This window comes from Podarcis liolepis (genome assembly GCF_965112155.1).
Source record: "Podarcis liolepis genome assembly, chromosome: 4".
NCBI classification, from domain to species: domain Eukaryota; kingdom Metazoa; phylum Chordata; class Lepidosauria; order Squamata; family Lacertidae; genus Podarcis; species Podarcis liolepis.
Window position 1 is genome coordinate 86756683 of NC_139558.1, and position 19448 is coordinate 86776130.

Sequence of the window (19448 nt, forward strand, 5' to 3'; positions counted from 1 at the left end):
CCAACCTCAGGACCCCTTGTGCTGAGTTTGGCAATGATATCTCAAGAGATGTCCAAAGCTATGGAGAACAAATGGAGAAACCAGTTCCCAAAATACGTTACTGCATATAAACAACAAGTCACATTCTGCTGATAAATTTGTGTTCTACTCCATGGGAACAGGATGGTGGTGAAGCAAGAAGCTTAAAACAGAGCACAGATGTTGCCTCACGGTGATGAAAGTTGCAGCAAGGGAATTTAGTAACAGGCAATTTTGCAGACGATGGTGAACCTCCTCATCCTTTGGAGGTTCTGAGAACTTCATCTCCTCCTAGTACCTATAGGAGGCAGGGATGGGGAACGTATGGCCCACTAGAAGTTGTTGGATTACACCTCCCATCAGCCCCAGTCAGCATTGCAAATTGTCTGGTCTGATGGGAATTGTAGTCTAACATCAAGTGGTAGGTCCTCTGCGTGGGGAAGATGGAGAAATGCTATTGGGTGACAGAGAAAAGGCAGGACTACTCAACAGCTACTTTGCCTTTGTGTTCACCCAAAAGAAAAGTGATGTCCAACCTGGTGATAAAAGAATAAATGATGCAAGGAGGGAGCTGCAGCCCAAGATAGGAAAAGAGGTAGTAAGGGAACACCTAGCTACTTTCAATGAAATCAGATTTCCGAACCGATGGGTTCAAGTTGCAAGAATGCAAATTCCGACTAAAAATTCGGATAAACTTTCTGACAATCAGAGCTGTTTAACAGTGGAACGATCTCCCTTGGGAAGGTGGTGGACTCTCCTTCCTCAGAGGTTTTGAAGCAGAGGTTGGACAGCCATCTGTCATGGGTGCTTGGGTTGAGATTCCTGCATTGCAGGGGGCTGGACTAGATGACCCTTGGGGTCCCTTCCAACTCTGAAATTCTATGATCATTTGGAGGGCCTCAGGTTCCCCATCCCTGATGTACAGGAACAGACAACCTCCTGCTGACAACAACTTGTTATGGAATATATGAGTTTTGAAACATGTTTTGCAAACTTACTCAACAGAGGAAATGTCAGCAATGTGTGGTTGATGGAGGATTTCCAGAAGATTAGTACCAGCTCCTGGAGTGGGAGGTGAGCTGGACAAAGGTCTTCTCCTCCAAGGGGACACCTAGTTAGCTTCTGTGGGATTAGATGGATTTCTGGTCTAATCCAACATGTCTCCTATGTAAAATTAGCTACCTTTGTCATATTCCTTCCCTCCCTCTTTTGGTCTCAGACCACATACAGCCTGGGTGTGGAACAGCAGTCAGGGACCTTTTTCTTATGGTGCACAGGGATATTCTCAGGCGATAATCCTTTAAAGGACAAATAATAATAATAATAATAATAATAATAATAATAATAATAATAATTTATTTACACCCCGCCCATCTGGCTTTGTTTCCCCAGCCACTCTGGGCAGCTTCCAACAAAACACTAAAATACAATAACCTATTAAACATTAAAAGCTTCCCTAAACAGGGCTGCCTTCAGATGTCTTCTAAAAGTTTGGTAGTTATTTTTCTCTTTGACATCTGGTGGGAGGGCGTTCCACAGGGCAGGCGCCACTACCGAGAAGGCCCTCTGCCTGCTTCCCTGTTACTTGGCTTCTCGCAGCGAGGGAACCGCCAGAAGGCCCTCGGCACTGGACCTCAGTGTCCGGGCAGAACGATGGAGGTAGAGACGCTCCTTCAGGTATACTGGACCAAGGCCGTTTAAGGCTTTAAAGGTCAGCACCAACACTTTGAATTGTGCTCGGAAACGTACTGGGAGCCAGTGTAGGTCTTTCAAGTCTGGTGTTATGTGGTCTCGGCGGCTGCTCCCAGTCCCCAGTCTAGCTGCCGCATTCTGAATTAGTTGTAGTTTCCGGGTCACCTTCAAAGGTAGCCCCACACAGAGCGCATTGCAGTAGTCCAAGCGAGAGATAACCAGAGCATGCAGCACATTGCATACAGACTCGCTGTGAGAATATTAAGTGAGACAGTCCGCAGGCAGATAAGGTCTCAGCCTGCGTACCAGATGGAGCTGATAAACAGCTGCCCTGGACACAGAATTGACCTGTGCCTCCATGGACAGCTGTGAGTCCAAAATGACTCCCAGGCTGCGCACCTGGTCCTTCAGGGGCACAGTTACCCCATTCAGGACCAGGGAGTGCTTCACACCCACCCGCTCCCTCTCCCCCAAAAACAGTACTTCTGTCTTGTCAGGATTCAACCTCAATCTGTTAGCCGCCATCCATCGGCCATCCAACTGCCTCCAGACACATGCTCACAGTGGATATGGTGCACGCCTCCTCTCTCTCTCTCTCTCTCTCTCTCTCTCTCTCTCCCTCTTCTACCAGTCCCTTCCAACTGTTTTCCCTTTCCTTGCCACCTATAGGAAATTAAGCTGAACTGGGGCCCCAGGTTGACCACCTCTGGTGAACAGGATACATGGTAGGGCACAGGAACAAGCAATGGGTGAGGAAAAGCTGGGATGAAGACTCATTCTTGGGTGCTATGCTATTTTGTATGCCCTTCTATTGGCTGGCCTTGAATACAAGGTGCAAGTTTTCGTGTGTGAGAGAGAGAGTACATTGTTTCAGAAGTGAGTCTGCAGCAGAAATTCACCTTATTTTAGACACACATACTATCTTCTTCCCCATATCAACTTCACCAGAAACCTGTTTTTTCCTGGTTTGCTTCAGAAGACATTTGTGCAGAGCGCTGATCGGACAGCCAATCTGTCAATCATGAAACCACTTAACATTCTCACAGCAAGTCTGTATGCAATGCTGATTGTCTGACCTTGGTATCAGTCATGAGATCTGTACTCAGAGTAGATCTTCAAGTGGGGGAAAACATTTGCGTTTATGGCAGCATCTAGTCTCAGCTTCAGGACAAAGAGGCTTGCTTGCTTGGTCATTTTGTGGTTTTATTTTATGACTTTGATTTAAATTGTACTTGTTTTAATTGTGACATTTGGGGGGGGGGCATTTCACGATGATGACATAGGAACAGGAGGAGGACAAAGTGTGCTTAGATTGCTTTGCTGTTAAAACAGCCACTCAAGAGTTGCAAAAACATTTCCTGTTTTACATCTTCATCCCAAGGATACCTTCTTGTTAGCAAGTGTCACAAAAGCTGGACTCTGTTCTTTCATTGCAAATATGCTTGCCAATATGGTGTCAGGCTGCTAAAGAAGCTTATCAGCAAGTCGGTTGTTTTGTGTGTGTGTGTTGGGGTTTTGTGGGGGGGTGGGAGGGTTTGCAGAACATCATTTATTAGCTGCAACAAAGGGTTACAAAATCAGCTTTTTGAGTTTACTTGCATTGTGACACCCTCTAGTGAGCCTTATGTTTTCTGTTGCTAATCAGGGCATGATAAACTGTGAGTCAGTCCACAGCTGGCTTTATGAAACCTAAAGCAGAAAGGAGCCTGAAAGTCAGAATTACTGCAGGAGCAGAATATGCCACCGACCCTTCTCACAAAGCAAGACCACCCAGCTTTAAGATGACGAGTCTCCTGCTTGTCCTACTGTCGGCCACATTTTCGTACGGATTGCCCATTTTTTCAGGGAAGCAAAGTGAAGAACAAAAAAGACAGCTTGCACAGGTAACAAACGTGATCAGCCCCTGAGAAACTTGGAGGTCATGGCTAGTGCATGCCTTTCCCATTCTAATTCCAGGGCCCTTCCTGCAGAGGCAAGGCTTGAGCCTAAGGATACTTCTAGCAGGTCTTTTGGGGCAAGGGTTAAGACTTGTGTGGCTGATCAGGAACGGCAGTTCTTCTTAGGTAGCATAGTGTCTAAGAAACGGAGCTGCGAATAAGGAGGTCGCTGCTTCAAACCTCACCAAAAGAAGGATGGAGATTACAGTGGACTGATCGTTGGCTGGATAGCTGAGTTGGTAGAGCATGAGACTCTTAATATCAGGGTTGCGGGTTTGAACCCCACTATCACCCAATCTCACTCCCTACATCTGCAATACGACAATTATATTGGATTAATTTGTTGCAGAGTTGTTGTAAGAGATTGTACTGGAAGCACTGTGAGTCCTTGAAAGTGCTCAGCATTGTAATCTGTTGATGTTGATTTGAAGAAATTATTGAAGGACTTTCTTTACTTGCGCCTAAGTGCTGAAAGGTGATGCGTGGGCAGGTTCAAATGTCACCTGATTCTCTTTAGCTAAATCTCTTAAGATAATATAATTAGAAATACTTGCGAGCACCAAATAGGCCTAGGGTTTGAAAATATGATGTGTAAAATATTGTGTTAAGTTAAAAATGAAAAGAAAGTAAGATGTTAATTGACCAAGTAAATTTTATGAGGAAATAGTTTTGGAAAACTGTTACAATGATTTATACGGAAACTCAGCCAGGGGGATTCGAGGAAGTCACCTAACAAAGTTAATAAAAGTGGAATTATTATAATCAGGATAAATGTTTGTTGGTTTGTTTGTTTTATTTTCTTTTTCCTATCCATTTGTTATAAATTTGGAAAATTAAAAAAAAAAAATTGGGGGGAAAACAACAAATGTCACCTGAGCCTCGTGATCTCGGTAGATCATGGAATCATTGAGTTGAAAGGGACCACAAGGGTCAACTCATCCAACCTCCTGCAATGAAGGAATTTTTCACGCGACGTGGGGTTCAAACCCGCAACCCTGATATTAAGAGTCTCATGCTCTACCAACTCAGCTATCCAGCCGACGATCAGTCCACTGTAATCTCCACCCTTCTTTTGTGCTAGATGATTATCTATACTACAACCCAGTGGCGTAGCGTGGGGGGTGCAGGGGGGGCCGGCCGCACTGGGCGCAACATCTGGGGGTTAGGGTTAGGGGGCGCAAATCCACGGGTTAGGGGGCACAAATCCACAGGTTAGGGGGCGCAAATTACTTGCCTTGCCCCGGGTGCTGACAACCCACGCTACGCCACTGCTACAACCACTTCTAAGTAGAGCCATTATTTTCACCCCCTCTCCTTTCCTTGTTCTTTCCCTTCTTTGTGGTTTTTGTCTGGGGACGATGAGGGCTAGATTCAACTTGAAGTGTCTGTGAATGTGAGTTGGAGCTATTATTTTGGTGCACACGTAAGTTCTTTGAACACCGTTCAAAAAACCAGTCTCACTTTCCTGATCACTACTGTGCTTTACTTTTGTTCTCCGTATTTCAGATTTTCTCAATGTTGCGCCTAGATTAAATGATTGGGGGGGGGTAGGAATGCCTAAATAAAATGCAACTTGGGGGGTGATTATTCTTGGCCTCAGGACCCTTTCTGGTATTATTACTTACCCTGAGACTTTGGAGATAGGAAAGGTTAAAAATGAAATAGTTGCTGTATATTAAATCCCTCTTTTTGGCAATCCTGCTCACTCACCTGCAAAGAATTCCTAGTCACCTATAGCGACCAGGCAGGTGATTGAATAAATGACTGATGTAAGCCATTAATCACTTTGCTGGTGTCTTCTGTCACCCACCCTCTGTGATCATGGAAAGACAGACTCTTCACCGTTTAGGCTATAACCATTTTTTGTACCCATTTGCAAGGCTGGTATAATAGACCAAAAAGCAAACTTTTTTACACAGTTTTTATTGTAGAGTTTTATGTACCATTGCTGTAAACCACTTTGAATTTTTTTAAAAAATAAATGAAATGAAATATATAAATATGTTTATAAATAATAAATGGATCCTAAACAGCCATGTGGTCATTGTTGGTTGTATGCTGTATTTTTTTCTTAACATTAGCAGTACAGAAAAGTTTTTCAGTTAAATAAATGATATACACTCATGGTTCTTTATAATAATAATAATAATAATAATAATAATAATAATAATAATAATAATACTGTAAAATCAGCAGAGGTGATCAAATAATAACTAGAGAGGATTTCATTTATTTATTTAATATTCCTAAGAAATTGTCATTTGTTCCTTGGAAAATGCAAAACTCTTCGTATTCTAAAGCAGAAATCACAACAGGTGGTGGTGGTTGTTTTTAGAAGGCCTCTTCCCAATCCTGTAGCAAATTTACTATTATCTCTTTTTATCAGGAATATCTAAATCAGTTTTATGAGCAGGAAAATGAGCCACAACAACGAGGCTGGAAAAGCAATAAATCTTCCTTTGTGGAGAAAATCCAACAAATGCAAGAATTTTTTGGACTGAACGTAACTGGAATGATAGACACTGACACCATGAAAGTGATGGAGCAACCCAGATGTGGCGTACCTGATATTGGACAGTACGTCCTGGCCCTTCCTGGGTGGGAGAAAACCAAGCTTACGTACAGGTAACAAACAATTTGGGGTGGCAGTTAGGATGAATCATGGGAGGTGTGGGAGATTCCTTATTCTGAATGGTAACATGCACACCTAGGGTGGATCAAGACCAGGCATCCCCAAACTTGGCCCTCCAGCTGTTTTGGGACTACAACTCCCATCATCCCTAGCTAACAGGACCAGTGGTCAGGGATGATGGGAATTGTAGTTCCAAAACATCTGGAGGGCTGAGTTTGGGGGTGCCTGATCTAGAAACATCAAAAAAGTGATTCAGTTAAATGCATTGTAAACTTCATACAGGGAAATCCCATTGGTGAAAGACGGGACTCCACAGCGCCATCTGGTGTCATGGTGTTATAATACATATAAAGGGCTTTATCTTACGAATGTAGCTGAGTCCAGAGTAAAGAACAATAGCCAAAGGAATATGGGGAGTTGACTTATACTGAGTCAGACCATCAACCCATCTAGTTCAAGATCATCCACACTGGTTGGCAGTGGCTTTCCTGGTTTCCAGGGGTGCATCTACACTTGTGGTTTAGAACGTTAAAAATGTGTTATTAAAATGGGACACCAGAGGGTGTTGCAGAGCAGCAAGCCACCAGCAAAGGGAAATTGCATTAAACGTTATAAGAATGTTATATCTACAGTCCTATATGGAGATGTTGGGGGTTGAACCTGTGAATTTTGTATGCAAGGCAAATGCTCTATCACTGAGCCACAGCCCTTACCCGGCCTGTGTATTTAAGATGCCCTTCAGTGCCCTTCTTAAACTGCTTTGGAATGGTTTTTAGACAACTTGTCCTTAGTCTTAGACTTGCTTTCCATGACCATTGCTTCCATAGTGGAATCAACCCAGGAGAAGGGCCCGGCTTCAGTGGATTTTGACATGCTAACCTGGTCTTGTGAATACACCTGCAAAGACTAATTAACTACCTGTTCCTATTAGTTAGAAGTAACTTCTGCTGAATTTGATGAGTTTTACTCTCCAGTAAGTGTGTTTATGAAGCAGGGTTGGCCCAAGACATTTTGGCATCTGAGACAAACTACGAAAGGGCTCCCCTTCCTCCCCACCAGTGAAGAAGGGATGAGCGGAGATCCACATTGGCAACAAGGATGGAATAAAGATCTATACTGAGATCTGCTGCCCTGTGGTTGCCTGACTTTGCCTCCTGGTAGGTCAGCCCTGTTACAAAGCTAAAATCCTAAGCACACAACTGCTTGGGTAGCCTAGGGCTTGCTGATTGGAAGGTTGGCAGTTCGAATCCCCACGACAGGGTGAGCTCCCGTTGCTTGGTCCCTGCTCCTGCCAACCTAGCAGTTCGAAAGCACGTCAAAGTGCAAGTAGATAAATAGGTACCACTCCGGTGAGAAGGTAAACAGCATTTCCGTGCGATGCTCTAGTTTTGCCAGTAGCGGCTTAGTCATGCTGGCCACATGACCCGGAAAAACTGTCTGCGGACAAACGTTGGCTCCCTTGGCCAGTAAAGCAAGATGAGCGACACAACCCCAGAGTCGTTCGCGACTGGACTTAACTATCAGGGGTCCTTTACCTTTTTTAAAAAAAATGCATAAGATTGATTAGTAAGACTGCAATAATTAAACACATTTACTTGCGTATGTGGACTTTCATCTGATTAAAAATGCATAGAAACAGATGGTTAATCCTGCTGGCTATATCAGTCAACAGAAAGCTGGAACGTGTACAAAACCAGTTAATTGCAACAAAATGTTGGGGGGGGTGATGGAGATCAGCTTAAATTCATCACATTTGATTCAACAACAACAACAACAACAACAACAGCAAGTCATGTGAATTGGGCCCATATTCTGGAACTGATCAAAAGTGAAATCTGGCAGAAATCAAAAGCTGCTTGGCAACTTCTCCAGCCCATCTCTGAACTTAATTAAAATCTTCAGTTCTTAAAAGCTCGTTGTGGATTGTGACAGCAACGATAAAGATGAGGGTGAAACCATTTATTGCATTTTATTCCTTTAGGATTGTGAATTACACCCCTGATATGAAACAAGCTGATGTGGACACATCTATCCAAAAGGCGTTTGAAATTTGGAGTGCAGTGACTCCTCTGACTTTCAGCAGGGTTTACGAAGAGACAGCAGACTTCTATATTGTGTTTGTAACTGGAGGTAGTATATGAGATTCGTTGAACTCTTTGCAATGCTATAGCAGTACATGAATAATGACTCCTCCCTATGTTTTCGATCAGCACATGGCAACTGTCCTCGTCGTTTTGACGGTCCTCTGGGAGTCCTCGGTCATGCGTTCCCCCCCAGTGACCCCTTTCGTGGAAACGTTCACTTGGATGACGACGAAAATTGGACTGCCAGCTTAGTCCGTAAGTTGAACAAGGGTCCCTTGCAGAAATGATGGCTCCACGTAGGGTTGATTGGGGTGAGGTGGGGAACCTCAGGTCTGGAGGCCCAGTGTAGCCTTCCATGCCTCTCTGTCTATACCACGGGGCTCTTTCTTCAATCCTTGAGAGAAAACATAAAGTGAAACTTAAATGAGAAAAGTGGAAATTTTGTTGGGCAGCCAAGCACACCCTTCAAATAGGAACCTTTAGAATTTTCATTCCCTCCTTAGTTCAGGTTAAAGGTTATAAAAGGTAAAGGGACCCCTGACCATTAGGTCCAGTCGTGGCTGACTCTGGGGTTGCGGCGCACATCTTGCTTTATTGGCCGAGGGAGCCGGTGAACAGCTTCCAGGTCATATGGCCAGTGTGACAAAGCCGCTCTGGCGAACCAGAGCAGTGCACGGAAAAGCCGTTTACCTTCCTACCGGAGCAGTACCTATTTATCTACTTGCACTTTGACGTGCTTTTGAACTGCTGGGTTGGCAGGAGCAGGGACCGAGCAACGGGAGCTCACCCTGTTGCAGGGATTCGAACCGCCGACCTTCTGATCGGCAAGTCCTAGGCTCTGTGGTTTAACCCACAGTGCCACCCGTGTCCCTGTTAAAGGTTATACTGGAATGCAAATCCATAGCAAGTTATGCATTATAAATACATTTTAAATATTTACTATTTTCTCCATCTTCATCCAAGTAATTGTGGACACACTTACTTGAGAGTAAGACCCATGAAATTCAGCGGGAGTCAGAACACACATCAGGCTGCACATGTAACTCGTCTTTGCACACTTGTTTTGTCATTTAGAATTCAACCTGATGCTTGTTGCTGCTCATGAGATTGGCCACGCCCTCGGCCTTGCGCATTCTGGCGACCCAAGAGCACTGATGTTCCCCAATTACAAACTCATGGAGCCCATCGATTTCCCGCTCACCCAAGATGATATTGATGGCATTCAGGCCATCTATGGTAAGACAAGAGAAGATGTCCAAAACATGTGCAAAACAAGAGTAAAAAATCTACATCTCTAAAGTTAGAATGCATGCTTAGAATCCTAAATTGTGTGTACAAATGTGTTTTCTTCAGTGAGTTGAAAAGGACAGTCGTGTGTGTGTGTGTATATATTTGTATGTATGTGCTTGTGTGTCGGTGTACACACAAACACACAAACTTCCACTCAGGCCCATGCAGAGGGGAGGACATATGGGTACACTAGCCCAGGTCTTGGAAGAAGAAGAAGAGTTAGGATTTGATATCCCGCTTTATCACTACCCGAAGGAGTCTCAAAGCGGCTAACAATCTCCTTTCCCTTCTTCCTTCACAACAAACACTCTGTGAGGTGAGTGGGGCTGCGAGACTTCAGAGAAGGGTGACTAGCCCAAGGTCACACAGCAGCTGCATGTGGAGGAGCGGAGACGCAAACCCGGTTCCCCAGATTACGAGTCCCCCGCTCTTAACCACTACACCACACTGGCTCCCTGCTTTAGCTCTTTGAGGGCTAAACAATCCTGGGCACCCTCCCAGGGGCCTGCCGGATTTACGCTGTCATGTCAAGAACAAGACTCCCACCCTGGGCCTCATATAAGCTCTGTGCAGCCTGCTTCCACTATTGGAAGAAAACTTGTGGGTTAAGGTGGATGGCTTATGCAGTCACTGTTGTAGCAAGTAGCCTGTTTGAGCCAAATGGTCAGGGGCAGACTTCGATCTTTCAAATTTTAGCGGCATCCTGTGCAAGACCAGAATTCAGTGCCCCCACCCTCCCATTCTTCTCAATTCACTATGCCATGGTTGTGGTGTTCTGTGGCGCCCCCTAGGCTCAGAGCCCAGTGTGGCAGAACTGGCCGCAATGCCCTAAATCTGCATCTGTAAATGGTGCAATGCCAACTTGCAATGTGAGGCTGAGTCACATGGCCACATGCACACGGTAACTTTACAGCACAGTTCGAACAGTCTCCGTCAGGAGGTTGTGGACTCTCCTTTTGTGGAGATTTTTAAGCAGAGGTTGGATGGTCATCTGTCATGGATGCTTTAGCTGAGATTTCTGCATCGCAGGGGGCTAGACCCTTGAGGTCCCTTCCATCTCTATGGTTCTATGAAGCACATTCTTTCCCTCAGAGAATTCTGGGTGCGGCAGTTTGTTAAGGGTTCCTGGGAATCGCAACTCTCTGAGGTATAAACTACAGCACCCAGAATTCTTTGAGCTAGAAAATGTGCTTTAAAGTATGTGTGTAGCCTATGAATTATTTGAAGAGCAACTGTAATCAACAAATTACGCTAGTAGTAAGTTTTGTAAGGAGAAATATACGAAGTGTTACAAAGTAGAAAAAGATAGAGATATTGGTTATGAGTTTGAAATGTAATAGGGAAGATAAGAAATGCATACTGAGAGATTAGATTGGAAAATTTCCAGACAGGATTGATGGAAGTCAAAAATTTGAACAAGATGTAAAAGTATGTTTAATTACGGTTGAAAATGATATGTTAAAAAAACTAATAAAAAATTATATATATATAAAAAAAATATTCCACGGAATTCCACGGAGCGGGCTCCTCTCAGTCAGAGGAACACCGCCATTGCCGATGGCGCTAACCCGGAAGTATGCACGTAGCCACAATCCATCTTAGAGGAGGAGCTGCTGGTGGTCCGGCATGTGAGCTAGAAACACCTTGTGCAAAACCTCAAATTCTGTTGGTCACGATACTGGAACTGTCCAGCCTCCTGCACTTATTTGCCTGCTTGAGAGGTGATAGGATAAGCCCAACTTCAAATCCCCATGACGAAGCTCCCTGGAGAGCCTCGGGCCAGGTACAATCTCTCAGCATAACCTACTTCGCAGGGTTGTTGCACAGATAAAATGAAGGAGGACCACATCTATTACCTTGAACTTTGGGGAGGAGAGGTAAGTATTGTCGGCAAGGGGTTGAAATGCTCCTCCTTGTTTTTAGGACCTTCGCGAAATCCACCCAAAAAGCCAGTGAAGCCCTCAATCCCTAAGGCTTGTGATCCGAAAATGACGTTTGATGCCGTCACTACGATGCGAAGAGAAATCATTTTCCTACGGGGCAAGTAAGTACAAACACCCTTAATATCTGTTTAAAAACTGAAGTTTGCATTTGCCCCGCGGCCTGAATATGTAGACAAGTGTATGGATGGACAGCTGTAGAGATTCTTCTAATTAATTAAAATCATCATTATAGAAATGCATGTAATTATGTTGAATGGAGTATGTGCGTATGAAGAAAAAGCACTTATAAATGACACACACACACACACCCGGAAGATGCAACTCAGCAGGAACCTTGTCTGTGAGGGATGAGCTGGTAGTCTCACTGCAACTATGTCCCCAAGTACTTTCCCTTTCCCTTTAGGAATAAATTGTATCCATTCATTCATTCATTCATAAGAGCTGAGTGGGGACTAGACCCCCTCCTTGCCCTTGATGACACTAGAGCAAGGACTTGGGATAGGAAGTTGACAGCTAATCTTGACAGCTACTTAGCATTCACAGAATGCATTTTTGGTGTCTCAAAGGCTTCATGTGGAAGCTGGACTTGCTGAAATAGTTGATAATTCCATGTCCCCCACTCAACCTCAAAGGACCAGATTCAAAGCGCTGGCACACATTCTAGAATGGACTGCAGGAAAAGGTGCAATGATGCAACATTCCATTGCTAAGAGGGATCCTTAAAAAGGAACCAGCCAGATGGGCTGCAGAAGCACCAAACATCTGTACTCCTCACAAAGAAAATATTATTAGTAGTAGTATTAGTATTAGTATTATTACTTACAATTAGATAGGTAGCCGTGTTGGTCTAACAGTCGAAATAATGAATTAAAAAATAGTCCAGTAGCACCTTAGAGACAAACTAAGTTTGTTCTAGGTATAAGCATGCACACGAAAGCTCATACCTAGAACAAACTTGGTTGGTCTCTAAGGTGCTACGGGACTATTTTTTAATTTATTATTTACAAGACAAACACAAAACAATCCTATTCATTTCAGGCACCTCTGGAGAGTGTATCCCAGTCATTCAGAAGTTGATTTTGAATCTATTTCTACCTTTTGGCCTTCTTTACCATCTAACATCCAAGGTGCTTATGAAAATATGAAAGATCAGCTCCTCTTTTTTAAAGGTAAGCCACCCTGAAATTATCCTCATTTGTCTTGTTGAAAGTAGTTTCAGCAACTGGCATTCAGAAGCCTCTAAGGTGTTGGCCACTGTTTCCCACAATGGCCAATCAGATGCCTATGGGAGATCTGCACCAACAGGGTGCAGGGCATGTGGGCAATAGCCCTTTCCTTACTTGTGATGCCCATTTGGACACATGCTGCCCTTGAACTTGGGAGTGGTATACAGCCATTGATTGGGAGAACTATTCTACTCTGGAGTACCGGTAAGGACTGTAGCTAAGCAGCAAAGCATCTGTTTAGTGTGCAGAAGATTCCAGCTTCAACCTCCATCATCTCCAGGTTGAGTTGGGAAAGGATTTTCTGTCAGAATCTCCACTCGGCCAAGCTGATAAAGCTCATCTTCCGGCCGAGTCCTTCAGAATCGCCCTCTGACGAATAATTAACGACCTGGGCCTTTGATAAGGTCTCAGGCACGTTCCCCCATTCAGCAGAGTTTCCAAAGCAGCAGAAGTGATGAGGTTTAGGGCTACATGCTATGCTTTATTACTAAGCTACGCAGAGAGCAAAGAAAAATACATCCTCTCCCTGTGAGAGCAGAGAGCAACTGAACAAAGGAATAAAGGAACAGAGAAACCAGTACGTCACATCCGTCTCCCTTCTCCCGTGAGACTTCCAATAGCCTGGACTGTCTCTGGAATGTAAACAGAGCCTTGTGACTCTAAGCAGCTGCTCAGTGGCAAACAGAAACTAACATTTTCTGCCTGAAACCTAGAGAGTTATGCCAGTCTCTCTTATTTTCACAGTAGCTGGACCAGCTAATGAAGGAGGAAAGCAAGAGATGGAGGTTTTATTCTCCTATGTCCCCTCCGTCCATCTTATTAGCAATGTGATTGGTAGGATTCTGGGACAGGGAGTTCTCCTGAGGTCTCCTGCTCTTTTTTGGAGATGACAAGCTTTGAGATGGGCTTTCCCAGCTCCCATGTACTGTAAGTTCTCCAGGCCTTGCTCAGGAGAACTTTGCTTTTTCCTCAGTAGACCAACTGGTGCATACGACATCCCCAGGAAAAAGAGATAGAATAAGCCTTGCTCTCTAGAAGATGTAAACCTTCTGGAACTGATTTACACTGTTTTGCAACGAGGACATTGACATCTATGTGAGCTTTGTTAAATGAAACCAGAAACTCTTTCACACGACATTTTCTTCCTGTTTGAACAGATAATCACTTCTGGGTCTTTAGCGGATCACAGATGCAGCCTGGCTACCCCCAAACCATCGACCATTTGGGCTTCCCACAACGCATTAAGAAAATTGATGCAGCTGCTTTGGATAAAAATACTGGGAAAACCTATTTCTTCGTTGGGAACAAGTACTGGAGGTAAGATCTCTGGGGAATGTATTTTGCAACAGTGCATGGACAGATGTTGCATTGGGCTCTCACAGGGAATGTTCTCCAAAGTCCTAACAGAGGATAGCTCAGAATATATCAGTGTTCTCACCATGTTTTCTGTACTTGTGCTAAGAAGGATTTTAGGAAAGGGGAGTGGGGGGAAATAGCGGCCAAAACAGAAATGATGAAAATGCTATATTTTTACATAATATATGCCTTTCATTCAAATTTTTTAGGATGATGTGCTGAACTCACCTTGGTCAGGTTCCCTGCCTGATGTGAACGAACTCATTTTATCAAATTGTCTTCTTCAGATATGATGAAAACAATCGATCCATGGACAAGGGCTACCCAAGAAAAATAAGAGAAGATTTTCCTGCAATTGGCCAGAAGGTTGATGCTGCCTTTCAGCACAATGGTAAGGAGACTTTTCTGCATAACTTAACACAGGTTCGTGCGTAGAATCATGGAGCTGGTTGATAATTTCATAGGGAGAGAGAGACCTCATAGGGAGAGAGAGAAAGTAGTGACATTCAAGTCATCAGTAAAAAAGCTAATGACACCAGGTTTGCTGATTCAGACAGTGGGTGGCATCAAAGCCCATCAGCCTTGAACGTTTTCAGACACCTTCATGGGATAATTGCATCGCAAACATAATCACGCAGTGGAGAGGAAGCCTGGTTTGCTAAATCCATCAACCTTCTCCAGTACAGTGGTACCTCGGGTTACATAGACTTCAAGTTACATACGCTTCAGGTTACAGACTCTGCTAACCCAGAAATAGTACCTCGGGTTAAGAACTTTGCTTCAGGATGAGAACAGAAATTGTGCTTTGGCGGCACACGGCAGTGGGAGGCCCCATTAGCTAAAGTGGTGCTTCAGGTTAAGAATACTTTCAGGTTAAGAACAGACCTCCGGAACGAATTAAGTACTTAACCCGAGGTACTACTGTACTGGGAAATTCTGAAGACAAACAAAGGCTGGATCTAGACACATCAAGAAAATAAAATGCATTGTAAACTTTATTATGGGAAATAACGTTGGTGAAAGCCAGGACTCCACAGCGCCATCTGGTGTCCCAGTGTTATAACACATATAAAGCACTTTTTCTTTACTAATGCAGCTGAGTCCACAGTTACAGCCACAGGAGCAATTTGCAAGGAATTCAAAATTCTATTTTCTTGCATTTTAAACCCCACCTTTCTTCTGTCATGGTCCCCAAAAGTGTTTTGGAACATTGCCTCTGCTGTCTTGACACCAACTCTCCTTAATATAAATCTGCTATAATAATACAATCTCCTTTTGGTTCTAGGATCCTTCTATTTGTTCCGCGGGTCGAAGCAGTGGCAGTTTGATCTGAATGCGAAAAGAGTGATTTGCGTCATGAACAGCAACAGCTGGTTTAGCTGTTAGCATTTTAAAAAACCATTTCCTATAAGGGAAGAAAACATTAACATTTCTGCCAGGACATCAAGAGTCGAGTACATCGAGAACTATGCAATCTTCAATTCTGTCTTCAAAACAAAATGCCTTTTTCAACAGTCTGTATTTAATCACTATACATATAAAACAGTGGCAAGACTTTAACTGCCTTTTTATAACTGTGCTTATGTATCTTCCTGAGGTGTGCTGTGCAATCCTTTACATATTTGCACAGGAGTAAACCCCACTGATTTCAATGAGACTTCCTTTAAAATCAGTGCGTTTAGGCTTGCAACTTTAATGTGTTTGCATTCTGAATGGGCTTTCAATAAAACCGGTTCACTGTTACAGTCTACGTTTAATGTTTTTTGAATAAGAGGAAATCTAAAATACTAAATTCTGAGGGGGGGTTAAAAAAATGAAAAGCAATTTACGAAACTGCTCTGACATATTACACAACATTTTCAGATAAAGCACAGAATCCTCGCATTGCATAATGAGAAATGCAACTGTTCCAAGGGAAGAAAGGAAAGGTTATAGGAAATTAGAGTTTGGGGCAGCTTTTGGTCATAAGTGATTCAGTTTGTACTGCGAAAGCTTAGGAGAGAAGACACACAAGGGAAAGATGAAAAGACAGTTCAGAACAAATACTGCGTGTGTATCTGAAATGTGCATGGTGTAGAACGATCCTCTAATCGCTTTCATATGCTTCAAGGAACAATTTTCAGGGGCTTATGGCTGGATCGGATGAACAAGGGTGCCTTTATCATCAAGTTTCACTAAGGCAAGTACACCCATTCACATTTATTGACTGTGGATCAGTGGCTGCCACAAGCAGAAGCTATTCTAAGTGGCAGATATTGCAAAGCAGTGAGGTGTTTGCATACGTTAGGAAACTTTCAACACCTGAAAATTGGTTGCTATAGCGAAAATTACCTAATCCCCATGGTAAACCAAATATCATGTGGTTAACAGCTGTGCTTTGTGCAACAGTTTGGAACAAGGTCCCAATCCAGCTAAACTTGCAGCAACTCATGGGAACATAGGGATGCTGCCTTATCCCTAGTTAGACCATTGGTCCCTCTATCTCTATCTACTTGGGGATGGCTGGGATTGAACCTGGGACCTTGTGCATCCCAAGCAGGGACTCTGTCACTGAGCTATGGCCCTTCCCTTCCTCAGTCCTGCCCACGTCTACCCAGAACCAATCCCCATTGAGTTCAATGGGGTATGGGATTAGAGCCTTATTCCCCCTGGAACCAATGGAACAAAAGTTAGCTTTCCTGCATTATTCCTATGTTAGAATGGCCCCGAGAGGTTCTCAAAGCAGCTTACAAAAGACTCCCAGGCTAAAACTGCACTCAAATCAGGAGCAGAAGCTGCATGGTGTCCATATGGAATTGGGATTCTTCAGGCGCCTACCAAAGTCTTTTGAGTCAGCTGGATCTCTCTCAGCCTGCGATGGAACTGCCTTGCTGGCAATTGATGGTTGCCAATCAACACATCCCTCTGGGGTCCTCTGAGGCAAGGGGATAAGGCTAAGCAGCTGGATCCTGCTCAGCCCATGATGGAAGCAGCTTCTGTTGCTGACAGCTGGCAGGTAACAATTCATCTGGGGTAAGGGAGTGTGGCTGAGCAGCTGGATCTCATTCCTTCCCATAGTGTCAACATTCCCAGTTAAGTAGCTGTGGCTGCATTTGCTCATTTATCCCTCCATCTATTGTTTTCATCATGGTCTGTAAGCTCCTCAAAGGGAAGGACCTCTGCCCTTTTGCCTGTGTACTTCTGAAAAATGTGTTGGGTAATAATAAATCATAAAATAAGTTTCAAAGGCACTTTGTCATAACCAATTGTAGCTGGGCTGGGACTGGTAGTTATAAGGAAGCTACAAGTGACGAGGAATGGTTGGAGGAGCTGGGTAGGATGAGATTGGAAAAGAGGAGACTGGGAGAAGATACGATAGCCATCTTCAAATATCTCAATAGAAGATGGAGCAAGCTTGTTTTCTTCTGCTTCAGAGAGGTTAGAGCTCAAACCAATGGCTTCAAGTTACAAGGTGATTCTGACTTAACTTCAGGAAGAACTTTCTTTTTTAAAAAATAATTTTTATTAAGAATTTCAACATAACAAATTATCAAAAGATATCATTTTCATCCCCCCCATTTTTCCCTCCCCCCCAAGAAAAATCCTTCCCAAGACTTCCCTCAGCTCCTCTCTCTGATTTTTCAGCACTTGTTATTCTCTGCATATTGTAAAATTGTAAAGATCCTTAAATTATCTGTCTATTATGTTAACAATCAATAAATTTGTGTATGTTTATTCAAAACCTGCCAAGGAGTTCAATTCATTTTGTTGTTTTTTTAAGTAGTTTATAAAAAGTTCCCATTCTTCTTTAAAGTCACAGTTGTCCTTGTCTCGCAGTTTGTATGTCAATTTCGCCAGTTCTGCATAATCCATCAATTTCTCTTGCCACTGTTCCTTTGCCGGGGTTTCCTCATTCTTCCATCCTTGTGCTATTAAGACTCTTGCTGCCGTTGTCGCATACATGAATAAATTCTTTATTTTCCTTGGCAGGTCTTTTCCTACAATCCATAACAAAAATGCTTCTGTTTGGTTTTTTTTACAAATGTTAATTTAGACATTTTCTTCAACTCATTATATATCATAACTTCAGGAAGAACTTTCTGATGGTAAGAGCTGCTCTACAGTGGAATGGTCTCCCTCGGGAGGTTGTGGACTCTCCTTCCTTGGAGGTTTTTAAGCAAAGGTTGGATGGCTATTTGCCATGGATGCTTTAGCCGAGATTCCTGCATTGCAGGGGGTTGGACTAGATGACCCTTGGGATCCCTTCCAAGTCCACAATTCTATGATAATAGGCAAGCTACCCACTTACTGGGTTTGAGATAGTGGAAGGTGCTGTGTTTCTTGTCACCTTCACTGAATTATCTTAACAGCATCTGCCTCTCCTGGTATGTCCCACAGAGGAACTTACGGTCTTCAAATAAAAACATCCTGAAGGTCCCAGGCCACAGAGAGGTTAGGCTGGCCTCAACTAGAGCCAGGGCTTTTTCGGCTGCGGCTCCAACCTGGTGGAACGCTCTGTCACAAGAGACAAGGGCCCTGCGGGACTTGACATCTTTCCGCAGGGCCTGCAAGACAGAGCTGTTCCACCAGGCCTTTGGCCAGGGCACAGCCTGACTCCCTCCTTTGGCAATCTTCACAGAACTTTAGCTTAATGGTTGCCATCAATTTGATTTTAATTAATTTTTATAATGAAATGTTTTTAGAATGTTGCACTATTTTATTGTTGTTAGCTGCCCTGAGCCCGGCTTCGGCTGGGGAGGGCGGGATATACATAAAAATTATTATTATTATTATTATTATTATTATTATTATTATTATTATTAAGACAGAGCTTAGAGAGCTGGGCTAATCTTTAGCCCTCTTCAGTTGTTAGCCTCCCACACCCCCTGGCATCATGTCCTCTGCAGCCATGCCCTGTCATTGTAATCTTACATAAATTTAAGGTGTAATTCTGCCTACTCCCAGATGAAACATCGTGTTTGATTAGCCAGACATATCCTCTTAAAAAAGAACAATTACCTATACAATTACAGCTCAGTCATGGCTTTTTATGAGTCACGGCTATTGCTATTTTCTAAAGGAAAAAAGTGTGTTTAGGAGCAACTCGGAGTGGGAGATTAAATAGCATTGTAAGCAATTGCTATTTAAACAACCCTCTCACTCTGCAAATGGCTCGCTTCTATTCGTGACCAAACATGTAGGTTGATGTCAAAAGAGTGAAGCAACCGACAAGATGCAGGAGTCAGTCGTCACTTTGACTGCTCCGGGCTAGGAAAGACGTGTTTCATGTG

At 43.5% G+C, this 19448-nt stretch overlaps 1 protein-coding gene across 1 annotated transcript in view; it reads left to right on the plus strand.

The window, feature by feature from the left end:
• The window catches only part of LOC310705809 (uncharacterized protein), a 32638-nt gene extending 16717 nt beyond the window's left edge, over positions 1 to 15921 (plus strand). The window contains exons 11-21 of the mRNA XM_083500630.1: positions 1197 to 1253; positions 3364 to 3593; positions 6034 to 6272; positions 8261 to 8409; positions 8490 to 8618; positions 9438 to 9599; positions 11577 to 11697; positions 12635 to 12765; positions 13980 to 14139; positions 14466 to 14569; positions 15464 to 15921. Coding sequence (XP_083356756.1) covers positions 1197 to 1253; positions 3364 to 3593; positions 6034 to 6272; positions 8261 to 8409; positions 8490 to 8618; positions 9438 to 9599; positions 11577 to 11697; positions 12635 to 12765; positions 13980 to 14139; positions 14466 to 14569; positions 15464 to 15564 — 1583 coding nt within the window. The 3' untranslated portion in view covers positions 15565 to 15921. The remainder of the gene's footprint in view (positions 1 to 1196; positions 1254 to 3363; positions 3594 to 6033; positions 6273 to 8260; positions 8410 to 8489; positions 8619 to 9437; positions 9600 to 11576; positions 11698 to 12634; positions 12766 to 13979; positions 14140 to 14465; positions 14570 to 15463) is intronic.
• Positions 15922 to 19448: the final 3527 nt, after the last annotated feature.